At 54.1% G+C, this 584-nt stretch overlaps 1 protein-coding gene across 1 annotated transcript in view; it reads left to right on the top strand.

Moving 5' to 3' along the window:
- Positions 1-584, top strand: part of LOC119593863 (chorion peroxidase-like) — a 39,506-nt gene that overhangs the window by 21,940 nt on the left and 16,982 nt on the right. Inside the window, exons 11-12 of the mRNA XM_037942893.1 lie at positions 58-255; positions 426-573. Of these exons, the coding sequence (XP_037798821.1) occupies positions 58-255; positions 426-573 (346 nt within the window). The remainder of the gene's footprint in view (positions 1-57; positions 256-425; positions 574-584) is intronic.

Genomic DNA, 584 nt, shown 5'->3' on the forward strand with positions numbered 1-584 from the left:
GCAAGTGCCACTGTGCTTGGTGGATTTGTCAGGCTCCCTAACCCGCTTCTCCTGCAGGCGACTCGCGCGTGAACGAGCAGCCGGGCCTGACGGCCATCCACACCCTCTGGCTCAGGGAGCACAACCGCGTTGCCCGCGCGCTGCAGCAGCTCAACCCTTCCTGGCCGGACGAGGCCGTGTTTCAGCAGGCGCGCAGGATCATCGTTGCCGAAATGCAGCACATCACTTACAACGAGTGGCTGCCCATCATCGTAGGTGAGCCCACAGCCGCCAGTTGTCCTCTGTAGTTGCCGATACTTTCTTTTTCTTTTCCCTTTCCCATCCTCTCGCATCTCGAATGCCGTAATCAGCAGTTCTTTAGTTGCTTCTTGAATGAAAATGAAAGTTATCTCGTGCTGAGGAGACTAAAGTTAAGGCTTTTGTAGGGCCCAACTTCATGCGAGAGTTCGGCATCAACGTGAGGAACAGCGGCTTCAGTTTCGACTACAACCCCAACATAAATGCCAACATGAACAACGAATTTTCTACCGCTGCCTTCCGCTTCGGACATACATTGGTGCAGGGGACGCTAAGGTAAGGGAAAA

Source organism: Penaeus monodon, chromosome 32 (assembly GCF_015228065.2).
Source record: "Penaeus monodon isolate SGIC_2016 chromosome 32, NSTDA_Pmon_1, whole genome shotgun sequence".
Taxonomy (NCBI): domain Eukaryota; kingdom Metazoa; phylum Arthropoda; class Malacostraca; order Decapoda; family Penaeidae; genus Penaeus; species Penaeus monodon.